Genomic DNA, 23457 nt, shown 5'->3' with positions numbered 1-23457 from the left:
AGGTCTAAGTTTGGAATTACTTCACCTTGACACACCCAAAAATTGTATTTCTATTGCATTTCAGCAATCATCTCCCAGATTCCTGGGATCTCATTATAAACCAGAATAGTCCACATTTAAAATTGTAAACAACTCTCTATATTTGTGACTCTTGTTAAAATATTTTCTTTTGCCATTAGGAAAAAGTTTGAATTTCTTTGCCTGGCATACACAGTTCTTAAGCATTCTGGCAACAACCTATCTTTCTAATTGTATCCTACATAACTTCCCCACAACTTGACAATATCCCTTGTTCTAACCACAAAGAGCCACTCATTGTTTATCAGCTATATTTAATCTTTTCATGCATGTATGCCCTTGCCCATGCACTTTTCTTTTCTTAGAATATTCTTTTCTAAATCTTCATTTGATTATAGCAAACTTCCTCTTGAAGACCTATTTCAAGTTATTTGCTGCCTTTTTCCATTCTCTAAAACAATGTTAACCATTCTTTCCTCTGTGCTTATAAATAGTAAATGTCCAAGTTATTCTAATTTTTTTTTAAAGTTTACATGTAAAAATTAGAATTATGGCAATCCCCGATGAGTGAGTAACCAGTCTCATTACTCTACATACTTCTGCTATATTTCCATCTTTAGAAGATTAAACACAAAAGTTAAAGAGGATGCCTCAATTCATATAGTTAAATAATTTTATCCCATACCATTATAAGGAAATGTTTATGAAATATCATTGTAATCTGGTAGATAACCTACTTTTTTATTTTAAGGATCAATTTTCCTCTCGAAATAAAGTCACTTCCGAGGGAATCTATGCTCACTATAAAACTGTTTGGGATTATCTGTGCAACCAACAATGCAGAATTATTGGCCTGGACTTCCCTTCCATTGTTTCCAAAAGAGTAAGTATATAATTTATGATTAATAAAGCTCTCGTCTCAATAAAGACCACCTTGGAACTAAATATCTTGCAAAATATGGAATAATGAGAAAATTAAAAAGATTTTATCCTAAAATCAAGGTAGCTCAATATAAATCATGACTACTGAAAGTGGGACTGAAAAGCAAAATATAGAAATGGCTTTGAGAACAGGCTTCAAGTTCAACTTGTCCCCTGGATCATTACAATGAAAAGGTACTGGCACGACCTATACGATTGCTTTTCCTTCTCTAACCAGCCAATTTCTCTGCATTTAGTACTTCAAAATTATTTAGCTCAATACCATTGTCTAGAAACAATATAAATCATGGGATTTGGGCTGAAGCAAAATTACATGATGAACTGGTTTACTGACTTTTTATTACTAAGAAGAAATATTTGGTAATTTTAAGATGATATTGTTTTCAGCAAAGAAAGCCAACTATGAGTTAAGATATTCTATTAGAACTGATGGCCATTGCAAAATTAACTAATGATAACCATAAGGATTTGGAATTACTAATATCTAGAATATTTGATAAAGTTAATTACATGATTGTCCATGCTATTAAGGAAAAAAGTATTTAAATAAATCAGTTTAGTTATTTTTCATATGGCAAGACTTGCTTTAGAAACAAATTGTAAAATACAGGACCTTTGAAAAATTAGAAACTATATCGTTATTTTTTATGTTGTTATAAAGACTGTTCCCTTCCCCTGTTAATTTTTTTTAAATCTGGTAATATAACTATGTTAAGAAAATTCTTCACCAGTTTTTAGTTCCCAACTTTAGTCAATATAAATAAGTTATCATCAAAACAATCATGATAAAATGTTTAAATTGCTTTTGTTGGATTAATTCTGATCTAGGGTGTGTGTGTGTGTGTGTGTGCATGCTGCTCTATTATTTGCTTCCATGCTGTAGCCCATTCCCACGTATATATTTCTTGAGGACAGAGAATGGATTTATCTTTATAATATCTGTCATCCTACATAATACCTCTTATAAATAGATAACCACTAGAGATTTGTTTACTAAATTGAATTTGGGGGAAAAATCAATCCCTATAGGAGATTTAGAATAGAAGTAAAATTTCAAAAGTCTATAAGAAACAGTTTTGCCTTGAAAGTCGTATCTACTGCTGTTAGCAGATATTTCAAAAATTTGATATGTGGTCTAAGAACTTCCATTACTTTCTCTCTAGGAGCAGCATGGCGGGTGTCCTTTTTTCCATGAGTGAGTTTCTCTAAAGGTCCAACTTCAGTGTTTGTAAGGTCTAGCATGTTTGTAGAATAATATTTCATTGAAAACATTGAATCCATTCCATTCTTTTCCACTATCTGATGCCCTACTTTGCACATAATAGGTAATCGATAGATGTTAAAAGTATAAAATGTTTGGAATATTTTTGTCTTTCAAACTAATCTTCATGGCCTTTTTCTAGATGGTTATAATAGTAAGAATACTGCCTCCATGTTGTTTTGTCATACATCACTTACCACTGGCAAATATTTTATATGCAAGTGATCATAGACAGTGGTCATTTTTAAGTAATGCCCTTTGGGACTGGCACTAGGTTGTGTTTTCCTAAGAGAAAGTGTCAGAATTGTGAATGATAAGACATCACATCAAAAAACACTAGTTATTTCAAAGAGCACTTCAATAAGCTGTTGTAAATATAATTCCAAAAGACCATTTCTCATGAAAATCAGAAAATCTGCCTCTCTCCTGAACTAAACAATTTAAAGAAATCCATTTCTTTTAAAGAAATCAGAAATCCATCATTGGGGCAACGGGGGAGATGCCATGACTCCCACTGTGCTCATTACTCCAAGTTACAGAGATTCTAACCCAATTCATTTGATGCAGGTATCTCCAGATTATAGCATATAGGCCATTTATTTCACTTCTTTCACAGAATGACCCCTGCCCATAAACATTTGGTATTAAATCTCATTTATTACAGTTTGAATTGCCCATACAAGGCCACATGGAGTTATAATAGGCACTTGATCTTTATTTTTTCTAACATAAAATACAATCTGAAAATATGCAGAATTAAAAGTTTCCTATCTTTGTGGGCTCCAGATATATCTGATCAAACTCAGATATATCAGTTATGGCTGCATGAAAGGATGTCTACAAATAAAAATAAACCAACATTTTCAAACACATAAACTCACCTTCAGGCCTATAAAAAATATGTCACAAGTACAAAAGTAAAATTTTGCCCACAGAAGTTTTATAATCCTCTCTTTTGCAGAAAGGATTTCTACTGCATCTATACTGTATTCACAATGCCTCCTTATTACAATAAGAAAGTGTTATCCTCACCTCAACAATTTTTATGAGCTACTTTCCCTACTTAAATTTGAAACAAATAGTGTGGCAGTTACTACAATTTAGCATCTCTAAATTGTGGTAAATACCTTCAATGCAGATTTTCTCTACCCTGAATGAACAATCTCCTAGGGAGACCATTAACACTCTTCTAATCTTAATTCCACTAATCATCTTTCTCATATTTTCTCTTTACAGAAGTCTATAGAAATTTGCTCTGTCTACCATGCTTGCAATATCTAAAAAGATGTTCAGGTGAAATCTATTATCAGAAAATAAGTTAGCTAATATCTAACATAAAGAGAGCCCAAAGAATGGTACCAAACATCCTTTCCTTCTTGAACTGCCTTAAATTATGTATCAGCCTCAGTTGGACAGCTAGAAGTTCATTCTCCCTATGCCTTTGGCTTGATACATCCCCTCATACACATACCTGAGTCAAGTGTTCTGACTTCATTCTGCCCTATATACCTCAGGATTAAAGTCATGGTGACTGTTGATCCAGTCTCTATTCAAGGAGAGGAATAACATACTGACAGTTATTCTTGAGTCACCTCGTGCTCTGTAGGAATCAACTTAGACCACTCAGTTTTTCAGAGTGAAGCATGACTAAAACATAAATGTAGTAAGTACACAAATATAACTCATTTCACAACTTAAATGCAAAAAAAAAAAATGCAATTAATATAGCACACTTTTCCTCATGACCCACCCTGTAACTAGCAAGGAGATAAAAAACTTTCCATTGACGACAAAAATTTAGTCAATTCAGTAATTTAAATAGTCTTTTTAGAAGTTTTCAGTCTCTTTTGGATAAAATGCTTAGTCATTCAGTAATCTTCCTGACATCCAAATAATTCTCTTCCTAAGAAGTATTTGGATACCGAGGATCAGAAAAGAAACAGATTCTTTGGCCAGAGTGCAAAAAGCACACACCTCTGCCTTCAACATTATGCTATACTCACTTATCTAACACTCCCCCCACCTAACGGCATTCCAGGAGAGGGGGAAATTGGGACACCTATGTTGGCCAAGCTCACCCTGTTCCCTCCTTCTCTGTCTTCAGTTTCCCACCATCCAAAATTGCCAGAAAATAGTGGCCTTTTCTTAACCACTTTCTCCATCCAACACACCACACCTTCCTCCCTCACTCCTGTTAACCCTTTACCATATTTTCTATGAGTGTTGTGGAGAACATTGACATCTGAGCCCTCTGAGTTCGGTGTCAGACCTTCTCCTTCCTTTTGCATTCTGACTAAAACTAATACAAAGTTTTTCCCGAGCACATGGATACTTCAAAGTATTTGGAAGAAGATTATATAATTCAAAAGGCAAAAAGGAAAATCACGTTAATAATTTTCTAATCTTTACCCCATTAAGCTGATTTTTATCTTGCTAACCATCGTGGCCTCCTGATAGTAGTATACCAAAAAAAAAAAAAGATTCTCCAGATGAAAAAGGGATGGAACAAAAGGATAAAGAGACTCAAAATTCATTCTGCTAGAAGAGTATTCTTGGCTTATACAAAAATATTTGCCCATTAATTTTTACAAATTTTACTCCCTTGGGCAGTTACTTGCTAAAAATATCTTTAGATATGGAAAATGAAGAAGGCAGGCCTTAGAAAACCAAAAGTTTAATGAAAAGCTTTTTTGCTGGATTTTTTTCCCATATTTTGTATATTGTCTGTTAAATAACAAGATAGAATTCTGTGTTGTTTTCAAAAAGACTTGTCTGATGCTTAAAGTTCCTTATAAATTTAAAATTAATTTTGTTGATTTTCATTTCTACATTTTAATTTGGTATTTTAGAATCAAAGACTGTTCTCAGTGATCTCTGGAACAGTTTACAATAATTTAATTCATATGTACAGCCAGGTATAGCTTCTTTTTTAATTCCTGTAAGAAACTGCGGATTTTTACTGATTATTACTGAAGCTGTTAAAATCATCCATGAATTTTTCCTATTTAAAGTCTTTTCCTGTATGCATTCTCACTTACTATGGTAATTTACAATATATTTTCAATGATTCAGAATATGAATAATCTTTCTGTTTATGCATAAAGAAGTATTTCTCCCGTGAAGTCTCCAAAATGTTTGATTCTGCAGATCATATACTAATTTTAATCTTTTCTCTATAAATTTAGAACTCATATCTTTAAAGATGCCCGGGGAATTTAGTCATTATGTGGGGGAAAAAATGTTCTAAAGAGTTAACATCTTTATTGACTTAAGGCAGTCATAACTCCAAGAATATAAATATGAAATTCTTAGTTCCATTTTGTAATCAGCACTGTTGGAAATTAAGAATAAATGCTGCCAGTTCAAAACCATTGTGGAAACAAGTTGGTCATGTGGAAAATAAATGTAGGCATCTATGAACATAGCCATGCATGTGGTGTATTAGAGATGAACTATTAATCAGTGTCTAGGTTTATAGAATATTGTATTTCTCTTCCTGCTACTGAATGAAGCCACTAAAATAGCTGATTATGTTTATATTCCAAAAGAAGACATTTATAGATAATAATAGTTTTGTTCATGAAGTGACTCCTGTCTGTCTGTATGTGTTGTCTTTTGCAGCAAAGTCATTCTTGGGTCTATGCTACTTAGCATGACATTACAGAGTGAGCCTCCCATAGAAATGATAGCTCCGGGAATCTGGGATACAAGTCAGCCATCCCCAGTGACCCTACAGGTAAGTGCTAGGCTGTGAGATTAAAGTACACATAGCAAATATCGGTTGATAAGTAGCTTGTTGTCAATTAAAGAAACAATTTTCTTCTAGGATCACACATTTTAATCGTCCTCTCTTCCTCTAGCCACTGGGATTTATAAAATCTTCACAGCTTTTATTTTGCATTCAGTATTCTCAAAGTACTTTTATTCCAGCTTACATAATAGTGATTTCAAACTATTCCCCATCCAATACAATCATGAAGGAAAGGGATGGATGAAGTGCTGCCATCAATATACTCATTATGTGCATTCATTTTTTTCATTGTCTAAAAGCAGTCATTGGTATATATTATTAAGTTGGTACCTTACTCACACCTGCTTCTGCATTGTGTCATGTTCCTTAAAATCTCTTCTATCGTACATTTCCTAAATTACTAGCAATTAGCTGAGTAGTGGAAGAGAAACTGCAAACAAAATCCATCTATTATACTTTTGTTTTCTCTTAAAGTCTCTCTACTTTTTATGATTTGTGATCATGAATGAAAGATGGCTAATGATTCCAGGCTTTGGTTCCTACTGTTGAGAGCTTCTTATTTGTTCATGATTATAAGTTATTATACTGGTCAGATACCTGAATGGCCACTCCCATTCATGGAAATGCAGGGAATATGGACTTGCCAGCTCTATAGAGAAAACTTAGAATTGCTGGCCAGCACTCTCTAGAAAATGATTTCTCAACCTTGGCAGTATGGACATTTTGGACTAGATAATTCTTTGTTGTGGGGGCTGTTCTGTGCATTGTAGGATATATAGCAGCATCTTTGGATTCTACCCACTAGATGCCAGTAGCACCTCCCTAGTTCTGACAATCAAATATGCCTCCAGGTATTATCAAATATTGGGAGCAGGTGCTGGGATAAAATTGCCCTCAGGAAAGGAACGCTGCTCTAGAGGAAGCTAATAGAGTCTCTAGGCTCTTAAGTTTCCAGGTTTGGGGTGAAGAATATGAGAGACAAAGTTTAGCAAGATGAACAACAAGATGTTGAAAACAGAAGACGAAAATAATACTAAGAAAATAATGTGCCTTCTGATCTGAAGGAGGGAGGAAGTCCCCACAAGATGGTAGCCAAAGATCTACTTCTAATCTGAAGACACAAAGATAAAAAAGAGTAGTTGTTGAGGTGTGATCTTGGCACAATCACAGACACTCGACGTGATGGCGTACTGATCAGCAAATGTTCAGTTGTAACAAGACAACTACCTTTATTTTAGAGAATGAATGTATTTTTTTCTCAGACTATTTCTTGCCAGATATAAACCACCTCAGCTTAACAAAAGAAATCTTCCAAGTGATCATTGCCAAAACTTTGTCAATATAAATTCATGATTATCAGGATCTTTATTAGTGGCAGTGATGTGTGTGGGAGAAGTAAGAGGGACTATCAGATGAGACTCTCCTTGATTCTTCTCAGATGAGGGGGAAAGCTGCTTTAGGAACACAGATGCTGGTAAGTGGGATCCGAAGAAAAGTTTCAAATATTTAACAGCAGCATAGATTTCCAAGTAGACATCTGGAGCCATATCTGAATTTATCTTACAGAAGCCGGCAGAGGTCGGGGGGTGGAGAGGACATGTAAATATTCAAGAGTATGCGAAAAAGTTAGATCATTTTATTTTTACAAAATATAATTTCAAATGATATAGACATAAAGGAAAACGTCTCTGGATATTTTTATTTGGTGATGAAATATACAAAATACAATGAGTTAGTAAAGTATTAAAGTTAAAACCCTTAATAACCAGTATCATTCTAATTATATACAGCTAAATTTAGAGCAGAATTTTTTAACCTAAATATTATGAGATAGTGAGACAATTAGAATTGAGTTCTGCAACCAGTGTTTGAGTTAAGGAGTTAGTATGAGTCTCAGAGAATAAGACATTAGATCTAGAGTTAGGAAATCTGGATTTTAGTCTTAGCTCTTTAAAAAAAAACTTCCTGACTGTGAACAAGTCACCTAATCTTTGATTTTCTCCTCCAAGCAATGAAAATATTATACTATGCCTGTCCAAGTGGTTTCAGCTCTGTGCTTTTAGATTATCTATTTATTTTGAAATAAGTAGACCTATATTCTGGTCCTGTCTATAAATGTGAACTACAGAGCCAATGCAAAACTATTCCATTGCTTATTTACTTGCAAAACAGGTCTTTACCAAAGAAGATTTCACTCATGTCTACAAAATGGCTCAATGACTTTTATGAAGTAGAGACTGACATAAACTTTTTTTTCCGTGTGAATACATAAAAAAATATAATTACCATCTATAATTTTGATCATTTAATAATAGAGATATATTTTCATTCCAAAATGTAGAAAGGCTATAATTTCAACATTAAGTAAAAACATAACATATTGAACTTTATGAAAAGTCCATTTATTATTATTTTTCTCACTTTTCCTCAGACATTACAGATTACTAATTTATGCCGATTTTATAAATAATTGAAGATTTGCTAAATACTATGTATATTTAAATACCATGTCTAAACCCTAATAATTTTTTAAACTTATTTTTAAATAATACATAGCACACGAAATATAGGATTTTTTCATTTTCTACAAATCTAACATGGACATTATTAAATTAATAATGCACTTTTGAGTCATTCAGTACATGGCAAACCATTTCTTTATTTCAGATTGACTTTCCAGCTACTGAGTGGGAGTATATGAAACTTGATTCTGAAGAAAATTTAAGCAATCTTGAAGAACCACCGAAAGAGTGTTTAAAACATATTGCCAAACTTTCACAGAAGCAGTCTCCCTTACTGTGAGTGACCCAGGTCTTGTGAGCGAACGTTGCCTGCTATTCATGATACCATCAATCATATTGGGAGTATTCATAACTTTAAAGAGTAAACTTTCCCTCTCACATAACTCTTTTCATTTCCTAAAGTCATACCTGTGGAATAATTAATTAATGTTTAGGAGCTAAATTAGTAATTTTGTATGTTTCTTTTTTAAAAAATTAAATTTATTGGGGTGACATTGGTTAATAAAATTATATAGGTTTCAAGTGTACAATTCAATAACGTGTCACATGTATATGGCATTGCATGTTCCTACCCAAAGTCAAATCTCCTCTTGTCACCATATTTTTGACTCCTTTTACTTTTATCTACCTTCCCTCTCCCCACTTTCTCTCTGGTAACCACTAAATTGTTGTCTGTATCTATGAGTTTTTGTTTGTCTTGTTCGTTTGTTGCTTTCAGTTTTATATCCCACATATGAGTGAAATCATATGGTCCTCAGCTTTTTCCGTCTGACTTATTTCACTTAGCATGATAATCTCAAGATCCATCCATGTTGTCACAAATGGTAGTATTACATCTTTTCTTATAGCTGAGTAATATTCCATTGTATGTATGTACCACATCTTCTTTATCCAATCATCTATCGAGGGCACTTTGGTTGTTTCCATGTCTTGGTCACTGTGAATAATGCTGCAATGTGTTTTGTTTTGTTTTGTTTTAGTTTCTTTTCCTGAAGTATTAAACAATTTTAACTTTAATCAGAGGAAAATAAAAAGATTAGAAATCATTCAGTTCAAATAACAAAGCAGAGTGATTAGATATATATCATCATTTAACAGGGATAAACCATTGCTTAACCATCCTTCGAGTAGATATAAAGTTGTTTTAGTAAACAGAAAAAAGGAAAATTTAATTATCTAGCAAATTTTAAAAGTACAGAAATAAATCATGTTTTAATAGCATGATATTAGTGACTAAAGAGTGCTTTACTTTGTCCAGCAGTAATTCTTTGAATAAAACCAAAACCCCAAGAAGAACTATAAGAGAATTAGTGGTGTTTGTACTCACTTCTTGGCAATATCTAAGCCACAGCTGACTGTGCTCATTAATAACATGCCAAAAGCATAAAGCTAAGAAAAGAACTCTTTATAAAAATACTGTAATAAAATTTGTAACATGATAAGACATTTTATTCCAAGAATGAGAAATCATTTAAAAGTTTTGAACAAGGGAGTCTTGGGATCTGAATAACTTTTTTAAGTGATCCCTTTGATCACAAGTTGAAGAATGTATTGGAAAGGAAGAGTGGAAGCAAGCAGTACAGCAAGGAAGTTAGTGTAATACTTAAGACAAGTGGTCCTGGTGGCAAGAACTAAGGTGATGGTAGTGGACATTGGAAGAAATGGCTAGATTTGAGAGGCATATTTTGGCAGTTGAGAAGACATGACTTGATGGTTAATAGTAATTAGGGGATAAGCCCCTTGAGAAACTAGGGACTCAGTTAAGTCAATGGAGGATCCAAGGTTTGAATTGATCAAAGCAGGTGTTGAGTCAATTTCTGATGGAAGAATAAGTTTGGGTTATCTAAAAGAGAGATTGTGAGTAGGATCAAGAGTTCTGTTTTGGGTAATCTTATTATTGCCCTGCTCTCTAATTTCAACTTGTATTGCTCTTTTCCTCATTCACTTCAAGCCAGTGATATCAGTCTCCTTCATATATTTCAAATGTGCTAGTCCCTCTCTCATATCAAGAGCTTTTTATTTGGTGTTCACCTCTACCCGAAATACTCCTTCCTCAGTTCTTCACATGACTGAATTGTCTCATCCTGTACGTTTTTACTTAAATGTGATCTTCTCAAAGATATACTGATTAACTCAACCACATGGATAATTTTCATAATATTATACTGAATGAAATAAGCCAAATATTAATATAGAGTGCAAGAAATCATACCAGTGTTTGCCTCTGGTGGCATGAGAAAACTGTTTTATATCTTGATAAGATTGTGGTTTTTATCCAATATATATGAATTTGTCAAAATATTTAAACCGAATCTGTGCATTTTCTTTTATGTAAATTATGCTTCAATAAAATAAGTTAATGGGGGAAAAAAACATCATTCAGTATTGAAGGAAAATAATTTAATCAGAACAAAATAGTTTGTTTTAGTAATTTAGCAAAATTTTGTTTTGGAATTTTTTTCTTCTGTGGATTTTCTGGTGAAGAAGGTAGTGACAAACAGGAAAGGAGCCCAGACATACCTTTGAAATGATCTATAACCCAATTGTTTCATTTTGCAGATGAAGATGGCTTTAAAAGAAATTGTAGAGTATCATTGATTTTTAAAATTTTTAATATATCTCATTGCCATTGTTGGGAGTTTTAGCTAATTTGAGCTGAACAGCAAAGTATCAGTTCAGAGAAGATAGTGTTCAAGAGCTGTCATTGTCATGTGAAAAATGCTGTTCTTTAGTTGAACTGTGGTTCTGAATACCTCTGCAGGATTGTGAGCAAAACATGATAAACTGTCAGTAAGTCAATAGCTTTAGTCATAGATTTAGATCTTCTGTCCATAAACTTGGACTTTTAATGCATTTTAAATCCAAATTTCCAATGAACTCTGAGAATTCAAAGCCAGAATCCAGGGATGAACTAAGATCTTTGTTTTTGAGATTTAGAGTAAAGAATTTTCTGAACTCTGATGAAACTTGAAGTGAGGGAATTTATCTTTACAATACACCATTTCTTTTGCAGGCCCACTTGGGTCTAAGTTAATTTGTAAAGAAAGTAAGAGAGTAAATGGTTGCTTACCTCCTTCTAAGTAGTATATGTTGCAGGATTCAGATAAATTTGGTTTGCCCTAAAGGAGACAGAGCTTTTGCCAACCAAAATGACATTTTTTAAAAAAGTAACAAGTTTAACAGGGAGGAAAAATAAATGTGAGCTATCTGAAGGAAACTTTTCTGTTTTCTTTTTTAATTTTTAATTTTTAAATTTTTTTTTCTATAAAAGAATAAAGTTAGGGGAAAATAAGCTGATGAAATAACCTATCAAACTGTTCTAAGAAGATAAAGGACTTTTTAAAAAATAAACTAAAATAAAATTTAAAAACTAGGATAAGATTTTACGTTGTGTGTTCACAGCAACATTTGTTAGTGTAGAAAACTCCAATAAATTACAGTTTCCAATCTGGTCTTGCAGACTCACTGAGGAAAAGAGAAGATACTTATGGTTTTATCGTTTCTACTGCAATAATGAAAACTGCTCCCTTCCTTTGGTGCTGGGTAGTGCCCCTGGATGGGATGAAAAAACTGTTTCAGAAATACATATCATTTTGAGAAGATGGAAATTTTCTCACCCTTTGGAGGCACTTGGACTTTTAACTTCCAGGTAAGAATTACATAACAAGCATGATATTACTGATGACAAAAATTTATTTGAAGAGAAGAAATATGGAACTATATGATTAATTTAGTAGAATGTCTATTTGTTTCCAGTTTCAATAACTTTTGATATTAAATTTAGGTAAATGTAAACTAGAAATATAAACTTTAAACAAATGTAAGCTAGAATTGTGTCTGCCATACTAAACTTGAAGTTTAGTATGGCAGACACAATATATATTAATATATTGATAGTTATAGTTTCTTAAATGAAAAGAGTCTATTGCTTTTAAAGAAATAACAAAAGAACATGAAATATGGAAAAATAAAATTCTCTACTTCTCTCAAAAGAAAAAAATTCCTTAAAAATTGAACCATATCTTTTAGTATTGAAATATGCAAAGTGTGGTAAAATACCTTGCTTATAGTAGGTATACAATTAATATGTCAATGATAATTATAAGAATAAAAGGGAGAAAAAACTACCCCTTATATATTTTCTAGATGTTTCCTCAGGAAAATGCATGGGTATGAGAGATTAAGGGTGGGGTAATGATGTTTTCTAGTTACAGAAAAGCATAAGGGAACAAGTGTGGTAGCTGGCTCTGGTTTGGAGAAGCAGCTCTTCCTTGGCTTCTATTTTATATTCAAAGCCAAGAAAAGAGACATTTTAAATCTGTCTTGATAGCATCAGCTCCCTGATGCCATGAGGAAAGTCTGCAATCTATAGAGTTAAAGAGGAATTGTGGAACCCAGTTCTATTCTGAATTGTCTCTGAAGGTTCTGATGGAAGGAGAAAAGTAGGAAAGAGAGTGACACAAAGGGCTTTCAAACTGATTTATTCAGGTTTACTTTAAAATTATAAATTTATAAAACTTCTAGTGTGAGAAAAGAGGAGAGTTTTCTTTTCTTACTATTTATAAGAGTTACTATCTTCCTCTCAGTCTTCAAAGCTCCAATTTTCTTAGAATTTTATATTTTTTCGTACCTCTCACATTGAAGATTCTCTTCAGTTTCATGGTGTCTTCCATTAATTAATGTGTGGCCAGATGCCCACTCTTCCTTGATAGATGACACATAAATATATGATGCATGGTTGGATAGATAGATGATAGAGAGATGATAGATGAAGGTGAAAGAGTGAGCAAAAGAAAGAAAAGAAAGGAAAGGGAAGGAGGAGGGGAAGAAGGAAGGGAAGGGAAGGAAGGAAGGGAAGGAAAAGGAGAGGAAAAAGAAAGAAAAAGAAAGAAAGAAAGAAAGTTGGAAAGAAAGAAAGAAAAGAAAGAAAGAAAGAAAGAAAGAAAGAAAGAAAGAAAGAAGAAAGAAAAGAAAAGGAAGGAAGGAAGAAGGAAGAAAGAAAGAAAGTGCTGAAGGAAGGAAGGAAGAAGGAAGGCAGAAGGAAGGAAGGAAGGGATGAAGGAAGGGGAAGGAAGGAAGGAAGGAAAAGAAAGAATGTTATTTTGTTAGTTTAGCTGAGAGCTTTTCCTTTTTTGTAAGGCTTCTTCTGTAGATCCTAGAATTGACCACTTCTACCTAGTACAGTGCTCTATCACATTATAAATTACATTTTGTTGCAATGTGTTTACATATAACATGTGAAACATGCAATTTAGCCCACATTAGACTGAGAGCTACTGAAGGCAAAATAGATCATCTTAGTATTTCTATTTCCCAAGGGCTTAATAATACTTGGGACATAGTAATTATTTAGTATTGAATAAATCACTTTAACATTTAAATTATGTTATCTGAGGAAATCATCTATAATCTTTATGACCTCCATGGCCTTGTACAGTTGAATGAATTAATAAGAGAATAATATGATAAGAAAATCAATTACAATTGATTGGTTTCATTGAGATCAATCACAGTTCATGCTTGTGTTTCAAGACCATTCTGGCAAAGACAGGTTCTTATTTCTATTTAACCTCTTTTCTTGATTTAGATATATAAGAAAAGCCAAAATCTGCAAATATTTTTTACTAAATTCTAATTATTTTTTGTTCAAGTAAGACTTAAAATATTAACCTAATTATTATTTTGTCATTCCTGAACTGATTATTTAATAGAAAGTTTGTTCAAATGTGAGGTTAATAATTCATACATTAAGAGAAAAATTTGGCAAACCATATATCTGATAAGGGACTTGTATCAGAATATATAAATACACTTACAACTCAACAACAAAAAGATAAATAACCCATTTTTTAAACGGTCAAAGGATCTGAATAGACATTTCCTCAAAGAAAATAGTCAAATGTTCAATAAGCATATTAAAAGATGCTTGATATCATTAACCACTAGGGGAATGCAAATGAAAACCACGATGAGATACCACTTCATATTCAATAGGATGGCTGTAGTCAAAGAGACAAATAATAATAAGTGTTGACAAGAATGTAAAATGGAAATGTAAAACGGTGCAGCCACTTTGGGAAACAACTTGTCATTTCCTTAGACATTAAACACTGAGTTACCATAATCACTCAACAATTCCACACTTAGGTATATACCCAAGATAAATGAAAGGTATTTCCATTCAAACGCTCATACATTAATTTTCATAGCAGCATTATTCATGTAGCCAAAAAGTAGAAACAACCCAAATGGCCATCAATTAATGAACGGATAAATAAAATGTGGTCTATCCACCCACTGTAATATTATTCAATAATAAAAGAATTGAATACTAATACATGTTACAACACAAATGAACTTTGAAAATATGCTAAGTGAAAGAAGCCATTCAGAAAAGACCATATATTGTATGATTCCATTTATAAGAAATGTCCTGAATAGGCAAATCTATAGAGACAGAAAGATTAGTGGTTGCCTAAGGCTAGGGATGGTTGGGAGAAAATGGGAAATGATTGCTAATGGATATGAGGTTTCTTATTGTGGTTATGGTTGCATAACTCTGAGAACATGCTAAAACCCATTGAATTGTACACTTCAAGTGAATTGTATAGCATTTGAATTATATCTCAACGAAGCTATTAAAAATTTTGAAAGATTAATTGTGAAGGTGAAAACTATGAATCTCTATAATATCTCTAAAGCACAATTTTCTTGGGGGACAACTTTCTAAAGTTTCTAAAATATCAACTGGCAGGATTTTTTTTTTGCAATTTATTATTGTTTTCTTAAGATGTACTTTGTTGTATTTAAAAGACATTTAAATGTGTCAACTAATTTTTTTCTGTAAAGTTCATGGCATATTTCATTTAAAAAGTCTTTATCTGAATGAAGCTTGTAATACTGCTCAGTTTTCTTTCTTATAAATTAAGAAGATTCTCTGGATAGACTTCAATATTCTCTGACCCCTGATAATGAAGCATAATTCTGCTTATAGTGAACTGTCTCTTCCTAAACAGATGTTGAAAATCTATTTAAGTTACTTAATATTTTAAGTATAAAAAGGTAATTTTTACTTAATGCTCTTTAGTACTATCTCATTTTAATATCTACAATAATTCTATGGGACAAATACTGTTATAATTCCAATTTTACCTAAGAGGAAGCTGAGGCTGACAGGGGTTAAGTTGCCCAATGTGACACTAGTAAATAGAAGAGCTAGGGTTCAATCCAGAGAGTTAGAGCTTATGATCTAAACCACTGTGCTTTACAGCCTTCTTACATAGATTCTCTAAGCTATTTACATGTTAAACATGTAAATAAAACTATCCTGAATAGTTTTATTATGGTAAATAGCAGTACTTAACTAATTCACCATGCTTGGATGTTTCTACTTTACTGTGTAATTTCTTTTTTTCTGAATAATCAGACATTTAGAGGTTATAGGGACAAGTTTCAGAGTGCAGTGCCATTTATTAAGTGTCACTCAGGGAACTTAGTAGAAACTTGATTTATTTGCACATTGGACAGTTTCTTATCATTGCACCAAAGAAGGTCACTGAAAAGGTTGGAGTATTTCCATTGTATTCATCCTATGACTCCCCACTCTCAATTTAAGTGAACTATTAAAAAACTTGAGGACAAGCTGTTTCCAGAAATGAACCTTTCAACCTCTCTAAATTCAAAGAGAACAAACAGTATGTGCTTGTTAAGTGAGTTGTCAGAGTGAGTTCTTCAGAGATCTGTATTTTTTCTCTTTTTTTTTTTTTTTCCAGTGGTTTAACCTCTTGAGAACTAGTGTGCTCCATTTTTTGCTTGGAGAATTTTTACTATTACTATTTACTTAATCCTGTCTAAAGATGCACCACCTCCTTTGAGTTTATTTTTGGCAAGAAACATGTTGAGATTTAATTTACCTATTGTGGGCCAGAGGGTGTTAATATTTCCACTACCGAATGCCAAGAATATGCTCATACTTCCATTAGAGAAGACGGTACTGTCAGAGTATCAGAGATGAAGGGCTAAGATCTGTGGTTTTTGGCAGATAGTTGATGTTTTCTTGAACTCTGATGCACAGGCACAACTATTCAACTGCTAATAACAAGCAGAAATTACCCAAGGAATTAAAAAGCAGTTCAAGAAAAGTATTCATTTAAAAATAGCAACTCTGAATTGGCACCAGAGGATTACAGGAGAAACTTAAATAAAAATTTGACAAAGTACCAGAACTTGCCATCCCACATGATGTAAAATTATTGTTTTGCTGGAAGAAAAGCAATATTTAACAGGCAGTGCCTTAGCTTCTAAAATGTTTCCTTGGGAAAATGTTTCACAAAAATGTTTGCCCAAACCACCGTACTCTTTATTGTGCAGATTAATTTATAAAAAGCTGTTCTTTACTGGCATTGTAAATAGGCAGAATGGAATATGGAAAAGGAAAACAATTACAAATTCCACATTTGACTAAATGATTAAGTGATCAATGATTGTGTATCTTTTCTGTTTCTTTACTGCGCAAAAATGTGTACATGGAAATTGGTATGCAATGAATTATGGAGACAGAAGGGTAGTCATTGTGACTCTAAAAAACATAAAAACAGAAGACTTAAGCTAGAGATTACTACACCATATAATCTATACTGCAATCAAAATATCAACTGCTATATGTGCTCAGAGGAGAGGCAAATTCTTTCAAAGAACATAAAGTAAGCTTTAAGAAGGAATTAAATTTTAACTTGAAATAGTCATAGACATTTTCTGAGTGGCGGAGAAAGAAAATGGCATTCTAGGAAGAAAGAGCACAGTTAAGGAGGTTCGGAGAATAGTGAGTGATTTAATATCATATTAGAAGGGAACTGTACTGGGAGACAAGGCTTAGATTGTTTGGGACCTCATAATGGACCTGTTACTTCAGCCCATGTAATATTGTTAAGAACAAGAGTTATACAATCAGAATTATATTATACAAGGGTAATTCTGGCATCGATGTGAAGGAGGGACTTTAAAAAGAGGAGAATGAGAGCAAGAATGTTTAGATAGATATCAGGTATTGAAACAGTCTATTTGCAAAATGATCTGGGCCTTATCTAAGCATTAGTAAAGATCCACAGAGCAGGTCTGAGAAACATTTCAGAGGAAAGTGAAAAAAAGAGAGATAAGGAAGACTTTGATTTTTCTGATTTGAATAAATAATAGATAATTCCATCATTGACTAAGACAAGAGTTATAGAAGAAACAGCAAATTTGAGTAGTCTAAGATAGAAAGTTCTGTTTTGGACATGCTGCATTTTTAAAAATCTATGGGACACAGGAGAAGATGACCAGTATGCAGTTGTATACACAGACCTGAAGCCTAGTAGAAAAACCAAAACTTGAAAAACAATATACAAGTTATTGTCTTGAATGCAGTAATTGAAGCCACAGAAGCAGAGGTACTGTGTTTATATATGTAGAGGAAATACAGAAAGGGGTAAAAGATGAACCTTTGGAGAGTAGCAATATTTTAAGGTCAGTACAGAGCAAGAAAAGTAGGAAAAGAAACTTTTTAGAAGAGTGACGAAGGAGTTAGAAGAGACTGAAAAGTTTGGTGTTTTAGAATTCATAAAAAAATTCCAAAGTCTTTAGAGAAATAGTAAATAGAGTTAGGTCTAAAAACAGATCAATGGATTTGAAGATAGAATAGTCGCTGATGATATTGGTGAGAGCAGTTTTAATAGTGAAGTTTGATTCTATACTTCAAAGTATTGAGGAGGAAATGGAGAGAAATAAATTGTACCCATTGGGATAGGATTTATAGTAAAGGCAAGACTGCTAAAGTTGGAGGGCATCAGAAAAAGATTTTGAAGTTTGGGGTTTATATGCTTGTTTAAATAAAAAAGCTTCAAGCATGTTTACAAATTATTAAGAAGGATGCAAGAAGGGAAAATCAGAAAACAGAGGGATGGGTGAAATGGCAAAATTAGATGATACCAACAGCCAATAGCCTGAGACAAAAGTGCAAATAAGAATTTTATCCAAGGAAAGAAAGACTAACTTCTTCCTCTCAGGTTGAAGGGAAGAAAAAAATATGAATACAATTATAGGTAAGTATGGATATGGAAGAGAATAATGTGGCAGTTTCAATATTATCCATGAAGGAAGAGTCAAAGTAATATACTAAGAATGAGGAATGTAGAACTGCATAATCTCAAAGAAATATATCTTGCCTCTGTGCACTTTTAAAGTTTCTGGAGTTGCTTACAAATTTTGCAATTGACAAATAAGCTTTGAAATCAAACATATCTGGCTCTGGACTTATTACAGGAATGACCTTGGGCAAATTTCCTTATCTGTAATATGGGAGTAATAGCATTACGTATCCTATAGGAAAAGGTACATATGAGAGCATTCAATAAATGTTACCAATCATCTTTATCATTATCGTCTTCATCGTAACTATGTTTTTAAGAGAGCTCAGAGTTTTCAGATTCTTTCAATGCCAAATTATAAATACAATAGATTCGTGGGAATGATTTCATTTCTCTTAAGTCTAAATACTTAAATTCACTTGTCAAAATGTATATAATAAAAGAGTTAGCATTTTAATAATAAATAGTTTACAATGGAATAATGACTTACAGCTTACAATATATTATATGATTTGACCTATAAGCATCCTCTTTAAATTTATTACCAACATCTACAATTTCCCCTATTTTACTGATCCCTATTTTATAGATGGAGAGACTGAAGCCCAAATAGTCCATTCATCTACTCAACACATATATATTGATCACCTGCTCATGCTAGGCGCTTCCTTACATCCTGAAGCTAGCATATTAAGCAAAACTATATTCTGCCTTCATGGAGTTGCAGTCACCCGGAGGTGGGGAGAAATAGGCCATTACCAAATTATAAATGTAAAACAACAGGTGTTATGACAGCTCTGAATGAAAGGTACATGGTTCTATAATAATATATAACAAAGGAACCAAACCTATTCTTCAAAGTAGGGAAAGTCTTCCCAGAGGAGGTTATGTTTGAGTTCAGATCCAAAGATGAGTGAGAATGGATTGGTGAAAGGGAAAAATAAAAGAAGAGTTTTCTGGGAAGAGAAAATCTATGAAAAGATCCTAGGAAAGGAACTGGATTTAAGAAACTGGAAGAGAGCCAGTGCACCTGAAGTCCAGGGAAGGAGTGTATGATGTAAGATGCCTGACGTTAAGATGAAACTAGAAGACCATATCACGGACTTCTAAACAAGACCATATTAAGCAACTTGGTCTTTATTTTAGTAGCAATGAGAAAGCATAAATGATTCTAAATGAGAGAACACGTTTTCATATAAAAATCACTCTGGTTTCTGAGTGAAGTATAGATTTGGTGAGGGAAGCAAAAGAAGATGAGAGAAGGCCAGTTATGAAATTATGAAAGTAGTTCAGGTGTCAGAGAATGGCAGTCGGCCTTACAAAATGGTAATGGTAATGATATGAAATGAGCAGAATCAGAATACTTAGGATAAAAGTGACAGACTTGAAGGGCGAGGGGCAGTGAAAAAGAAGGGTTTCAAGAATTACTTCTAAGTTTCTGCCTTATGTAAGTAGGTACATAATGGAAACATTCACTAAGGTAGAATACACTGAGTGACTGACAGATTACAGAGGAACCCTGTAGTTCAGGCTGGGGTATGTTGGCTTTGAGGTGTTCTTGAGAAGGCTGAATTTACAGATCTGGCAGTGGTTCAAGGGAGAAAAACACACCAGAGACCTCAGTCTGGAAGTCAATATATATATGTATATGTATATATACATATATACATATACATATATATATATGTATATGTTTATATACATATATACATATATATATGTATATATATGTGTGTGTGTATATATATATGTATATATATGTATATATGTGTATATATATGTACACACACACACACACATATGTGCTTAGAAACAAAAAGCATAAGATACGAAGCATAAGATACGAAGAGCCTTCATATTTAGACTAAAAATCCCCTATTCTTTTTCAGCACATTATGCTGCTTTTTCATGTAATGTTTAATGCAGCAAAACATAAAATCTCTATCTACATGTTTCTTTCAATATGCCACTTGCTTTATGTATTTCTTTCTTAAACTTGTCTATAAGTAAAATCGAAGAATAATCATATAAGAGGAATAAAATCAATACTACTCCCTAATTAATACTGACTACATAGTTAATTCCCAATTTCTATATGCAAGTCTGTAAACTATCAGAAAATATCTCTGGACAGTTTCTATGACTCCTTGAGTCTGATTCATTCTTATTCCTTTAGATTCATCACTGAGTCAATTCCCTGGGCCAAGTTGGCAAATTATACTGATCACTCTGATGTGTCTCTATCAAACCACTTAGAATACAGTAAAATAAATAATAATACACTCCAGCTAGTCTTGTGGATTTTAAGCATACAGGAAAATATCTAGTTAGAAGATCAAAAGGCCTTGTGTAGAAAGCCTATTGGCTAGTATTCTGAATATTTGGATTCTAATTTTCGTGCCACCAACAAATGGCCTTGGGCAAACTGAGTTTCGGTTTCTTCATTTGTATAATTAGATTGAGCCAGATCTCCAGATTTCCTTGAGTTCTAATATTCTGTAATCATGTGAAAATCCTTGAAGGAACATGAATTATTCAGTAGACAGAGGTTTACAAGTATCCTAAAAAAAACTCTTATTCATCACTTTTTCTAGAAAAAAATTGTGTCACAAGAGATCATTTTTAGTACTAGAAAAATAGCAAAGATATTCATATTGACATTTTTCTTCCAAGCCGATGCAGAGTGTATCATCAGACTCAAGGCCTGTTGGAGAAATAGTTCTGCACTTCTGGTAGTTTTCTAATTTTAACCTGACATTGGGGCTTTTAACTGTGAATAGCCAAATGGCAGTCTGCATGAATTCTTACTATGTATTCTGAAGTCTGACATTTCTGTTACACTTATATTTAATCCCAGATTGCTTTGCTTTTCAGTTTACTCAAAGTTGCTTTTTTTTAAAGGTCAATACTTGTTACATTGCATTTGGCTTCCACCCATCATCTCAAAAGTTATTTGAGTAAGATATTGACCCTATATCATTTTTCAAACTAGAAAAAAGAATTAAAAAAGAAAAAAAAACTGTGATATGGGGGAAAAATAAGAAAAGATTACAAATTACAAAATAACAAGTCAAATGGAAGAAGTTGAGAGATATATTTTTCTGTTGAAATTTCACTTCACTTCACAACTCCAATGGCCCTGTTGAAGCTTGCCTGAGTTCTTTCGATATTTCTATTGCCCTCTGAAATGAGAGGAATTGTAAATGTTTAAAGGAAGAGAAGAGGAATGACAATTCCCAAATCTGAATGCCAGATGACTTGAAAGCCAATTTGTCGCTCAGAGAAGATATAGATTGATGTACTACTATCTTAGTAATAGGTCACAGGTGCTTATTCCTTAATTGATGACCCAACAATTACACATGCCAGAACAATGTTGTAAACCAGAAGGTCTCAAAGTAAAGTCTGCAGTCCCCAATATACTTGCAGTGGTGTCGCAAAGTCAAAATTATTTCCATAATAATTCTAAGATGTCGTTTGCCTTTGTCACACTCATTCACTCATGAATATAGAGTGGAGTTTTCCAGAGGCTATACAGTTTGTGATATTGCAGCAGATTTAAAGCAGAAATAGATAGGAGAATCCAGCTGTCTTCTATTAAGCTAGATATTGAAGAGATTGGCAAAAATGTAAAATAACATCACTCTTTTCACTGAGTACTCTTTTCACTGAGTACTCTTTTCACTGAGTACTTTTTTGTTGTTGAAAATACAGATTTTTTTCATAGAAATATATTGTTTATGTTAACATGTAATAAGTTTGTTAATGTAATTTAAAATAAATCGATAACTATTGCTTAAATGTCTTGGCTTTGTTTCTAACATGGTAATTATTAATAGATATAACCTACATAGTAAAAATTTTTTGGAACCTTCCATAATCTTTAAGTGTAAAAGGGTCTCCTGAGACCAAAAATAGGAGAATCTCTGTTGTACAGCAAACCCTAACCGTTTGTCAGTTTCTATCTCCAACTTGAGCCAATGAGTTAAACTAAAAATTTAATACTCTTCCTTTTCTGCCCAGGTAAGTGTTACCATCCCAACTTAATCTTCCATTTGGCCCTAACCTTTGTGTTTACTCTAAATTGTTGACAAAATATAGAGCTGATATCCCACTGAAATTCTTTTGAAAATGTTTATCTTGAAATTGCTTTAATTTTACTTAATTTTTTCAGCTTTTGAGTTTTTTAGTTACATGACTTAGAGTGCTTTTATCAGCTTTTACAATCCTAATCTTCAAGGAATACTTTTTCCTTGTGTCTCAATATTCTCATTAGACAATGGATCTTGTTCAATTTTTAAGTAATTCCTTAATGATCATTGTACAGAGTTATATTAAGTTAGTTTTGATATCATGTCCTTTTACAGATCCCAAAGACTCAATTGTTAGCTCAATTTTCAGGCAACTAAATCCTGAATATATAGAATCACTGCCCACAAAACTCATATAAAACTGAATAGTAAGCCATTCTGATGTTTTCATTTTGACCACGATTGTTTCTTGCACCCCTATTCAGACATGCATAAAAAACTAAACTAGGTAACGTAAAATTTCTTAAATGAACATTTAAAAATAATGAATAACTTTAAAGAACTGATTATTTCACTTGGACTCTTTTTAAGCCTAATTAAAAATCATTTTCATAATAAATAAAAATTTCTTTCACCTTACATACTCTTCTCTCCAACAAGTAATGGAATTTTACTGACTTTGTATTATTTTAATTTATCAAACCAGATAAATCTCCATTTATTACACTGTAAATAATCTACTATCTGATTGACTATAAGGAAATTTTTTTTATAAATGTAAATAAGTGAAGACCTAGTTAATATCAGC

General features: G+C 32.8%; 1 protein-coding gene across 3 annotated transcripts in view; it reads left to right on the top strand.

The window, feature by feature from the left end:
* PIK3C2G (phosphatidylinositol-4-phosphate 3-kinase catalytic subunit type 2 gamma) overlaps window positions 1–23457 on the top strand; it is a 275531-nt gene that overhangs the window by 88729 nt on the left and 163345 nt on the right. For all 3 annotated transcript variants that reach the window (XM_039882575.1, XM_039882574.1, XM_039882573.1), the window contains 4 exons: window positions 770–901; window positions 5843–5957; window positions 8640–8770; window positions 11955–12143. In XM_039882575.1, the coding sequence (XP_039738509.1) occupies window positions 770–901; window positions 5843–5957; window positions 8640–8770; window positions 11955–12143 (567 nt within the window). The remainder of the gene's footprint in view (window positions 1–769; window positions 902–5842; window positions 5958–8639; window positions 8771–11954; window positions 12144–23457) is intronic.

Source organism: Pteropus medius, unplaced genomic scaffold, assembly GCF_902729225.1.
Source record: "Pteropus medius unplaced genomic scaffold, Ma_sr-lr_union100, whole genome shotgun sequence".
Lineage (NCBI taxonomy): Eukaryota > Metazoa > Chordata > Mammalia > Chiroptera > Pteropodidae > Pteropus > Pteropus medius.
This window is presented reverse-complemented; position numbering and strand designations above follow the sequence as displayed.